General features: G+C 48.2%; 1 protein-coding gene across 1 annotated transcript; it reads left to right on the top strand.

Annotated features, from left to right (window-relative positions):
• The first annotated feature begins 263 nt into the window (after window positions 1-263).
• On the top strand, window positions 264-2,036 carry LOC142427533 (lysine-specific demethylase 4D-like). The gene has a single exon (XM_075532763.1). It carries the CDS (start codon window positions 264-266, stop codon window positions 2,034-2,036), a length of 1,773 nt encoding a protein of 590 aa, XP_075388878.1.
• Window positions 2,037-3,594: the final 1,558 nt, after the last annotated feature.

Genomic DNA, 3,594 nt, shown 5'->3' with positions numbered 1-3,594 from the left:
TCCAGAGCAGCATAATGAGCCAGGAGCAATCTGGGAAAACCCACTCCATGTGCACAAATCCTGTCTCTTTGGGGGAAACAATAGTTGTCCATCATAGTAGAATTCCCTTGGTCAATCAGCATGCCTGGGGAGAGTGCATTTGCTCTCACAGAGCCATCAATACTCTGCAAGAGATTTTCAGACAGAAAAAGAAACTAAAGCACAGCATCCCAAATACACAGAACATCCATAAGAACCGGGTTTTCTGACTTTATTTTGCAGCCATGAAGTCCCAGGGCTATCGAAGCCAGAACTCAAGCCTTAAAATCATGACTTTCCGGCCTACCATGGAAGAATTTAAGGATTTCAACAAATACATTGCTTACATGGAATCCCAAGGTGCCCACCGTGCAGGCCTGGCTAAGATAATCCCACCCAAACATTGGACAGCCAGAGAGAACTATGACGATGTGGATGACATCCTCATAGCCAGTCCTGTGCAGCAGGTAACTACTGGGCAAACAGGTGTCTTTTTGCAATACCATAAAAAGAAGAAATCCATGACCGTGGAGGAGTATCGCCACTTGGCCAACACTGACAGATACCGCACTCCCACACACCGGGATGTTGACGATTTGGAGCGGACCTATTGGAAGAGCCGCATGTACAATTCTCCCATTTATGGGGCTGGAGTATGTGGCTCCTTATTTGGTGAAAACACTGAGCATTGGAACCTCAGACACCTGGGGACGATCCAGGATCTGCTGGAGCAGGAGTGTGGAGTTGTCATCAAAGGCGTCAACACCCCCTACCTGTACTTTGGCCTGTGGCAGACCACCTTCACTTGGCACACGGAGGACATGGACCTGTACAGCATCAACTACCTGCACTTCGGGGAGCCCAAAACGTGGTATGCGGTGCCCCCTGAGCATGGAGCCCGCCTGGAGAGACTGGCCAGGGAGCTTTTCCCTGGCAGTTCCAGTGGCTGCGCGAACTTCCTGCGGCACAAGGTGGCCCTCATCTCACCCAGAGTCCTCAGGGAGAACGGCATTCCTGTTGGTCGGATCACCCAGGGAGCAGGCGAGTTCATGGTCACATTCCCCTACGGATACCACGCTGGCTTCAATCACGGTTTCAACTGTGCGGAATCCATCAACTTTGCCACCCTGCGCTGGGTTAATTACGGTAAAGCTGCTTCTCAGTGCAGCTGTGGGGAAGCCAGGGTCACATTTCCCATGGACGCCTTCGTGCGCATTCTGCAACCCGGGCGCTATGAGCTGTGGAAACAGGGCAGGGACCGCACCTCCGTGGACCACGTGGAGCCCACAGCACTGACCAGCCCAGAGTGGACGGCCTGGAAGGAAGCCCGGACTCGTGTGATGGTCAAGGGGCGTCTGCGGTCCTTTAAGCCACGCAGGGCCAGGCGTCGCTCTCTGACTCTGGCTGCAGACAGTGGGCTTGGGGGCTGTGCACTGGTGTGTCCTAGTCCCACAACCCACTCCTGGGCAGACAGCTCTACTGTGCAGCCTGAGGCCCCTACCTTCATGGGCAGCAGTCCTATGGGATCCAGTGTCTCCCTACTTCCCACCTCAGTTCCATCTGCCCAGTATCTCCAGGCTTCACCAAAGGGGACTCGCACTAGGCGTCCTCAGGACTCCGATGCCCACCAGCAGTCTGTCAAGTCCAGGGCCAAGAAGCACACAGCAAGCACATTTGTACACCTGCCCACTCAGGCATTGCATGAGAATCAACAATCAACAGATGACTCTGGCCCTCGGAGATTTGAGATCCAGCATGCTGTTAAAGCTTCTGGGTGCTGCTGTGACCCCGATCTTCAGCCCTTGGGACCCCCACTGAATCCTGATTCTCTGATGCACCCTGGCCCCTGCCTGAAGTCACTGGACAACATCTCAGCGAATCTCCCGGACATGCTTGTGCTGAGTCCTCCTAATGAGTCTTTGACTTCTAAAACATTCTCCAGCTATGCCTCTGTGAACAGTATGGCACCTCTGGACCTCCTCGGTGCTATTGCTATGGAGCCCCTTAAACTTCTATAATCCTGCCCTCAGATGAGGTTCTGCAAATCTACTTACATAGATCCTTGGAGACAGACTTGATGGAACTTCACTTCCCAAATCCTGAAAGGTTGTCACCAGCAAAGATCTTGTTTTGAGTTTAGCTAAACTGAAGTTTTTGTCAAATGTGATTGTCCCTTGGACTATCTCTCACCTTCAGGAAACAGAGACACACCCAGCCAATCTTCAACATGGGAATTGTAATCTGTGGTGATTTAATTGTAATTGTAATTGTAATCTGTGGTGATCCTTGACCTCTCAGTGCCATGTTGATAGGTTGCCTAATACTTGCTCAGACTATGGACTCCACTAAAATGTGTTCTAAGGACTCGCAGACCAACTGGATATATGTGTGTCCCTTGATTCTTCCTTGGCTTGGGAGTTGCCCTTGAAAAGAACTCCCTGTGCAGAAATCTTTAAACCCATTGCTTTCCAGCGTGTCTCTCCACGTGGCAATCTCAGTGATCAAGACCCACTGTTTCAAAGTTGGACTTGGGGCTAATATTTAAGGAGGCCCATTCCCAAGTCTTTCTTTGATAATGCAGGAGGTGGGTTCAAACTGCTAACCTAGTCCTCACAAAAATTGGAGCCAACATTGGACGATGCTCAGAATCTGAGGCTCAATCCATCTGCACTTCCGAAGCGCTGACCCGGTCTTCTACCAGTGGTCACAACTAGACCTTCTTATGAAATTCAAGCCTTTAACACACTCCAATAATTCTGACGTGGCCACCCTTCAACCCACCAACCAAGCAATTGCTCACGTAGAAACTGCACCTTTGAATGAATGATGTCTGTTGCCGTTTGGGGATCAAGGATACCTATTTGTGATTATTAATTTCATTGTTCTTAGTGTGTATCTGAAAGGAAATAAAATACCTTAAAACGCATTCGGAAAGTTTGACTATGAGAGGTATGTGAAAAACAAAGTGACTCATCACATAGCCAGAGCGAAAGAAGTAGCTAGGTCCCAATGAATTCACCAAACAGTCTGTCCTTGTACCCAGAGTAGTCCATGAGGGAATGGAAGAAAATTGTACAACAAAACACCACCACAGCAAAACAAAAAGTCACATGATGGGGAGAGCTACTGCCCAGAGTTCCCATCTAATCATTGAGCTGAAATTACTCCTGGAGTCACCTTTTCATGAAATCACACATTGGCATTGACTGGGACTCCATTTCCCAGAAATTCTCGATACCCCTGTTGGCATTGTCTCTTCAATTCATGTATTTAAATGCCTGTTTTCAGGTCTGCAGCCAGAAAAATAAGCATCAGAGAGCCTGTCATGGAGGGTAGTGTGACAAATTTTCTCTCTTTCTTGAAAGACTCTTAAAATATTTTTTTCTCTACAGGAACACATCCCCTGCCCCCACCCAATTGCTTAATCAAAAGAGGTAACAGAAAACTCACTTTAGAAACTCCCCAAATTTCTTATTCATCAGATCTAACCATTACTCTGAGTGATTATAAAAGGAGAAAAAGTAAAATTGAAACAGATATGGATTCGTTTTTATTTAATTTGTTTCAAACAAACAT

This window comes from Tenrec ecaudatus, chromosome 15 (assembly GCF_050624435.1).
Source record: "Tenrec ecaudatus isolate mTenEca1 chromosome 15, mTenEca1.hap1, whole genome shotgun sequence".
In the NCBI taxonomy this organism is placed as follows: domain Eukaryota; kingdom Metazoa; phylum Chordata; class Mammalia; order Afrosoricida; family Tenrecidae; genus Tenrec; species Tenrec ecaudatus.
This window is presented reverse-complemented; position numbering and strand designations above follow the sequence as displayed.

What these genes read in the sequence shown, in the direction of transcription:
- LOC142427533 (XM_075532763.1), top strand. Translation starts at nt 264, where the DNA reads ATGAAGTCCCAGGGCTATCGAAGCCAGAACTCAAGCCTTAAAATCATG.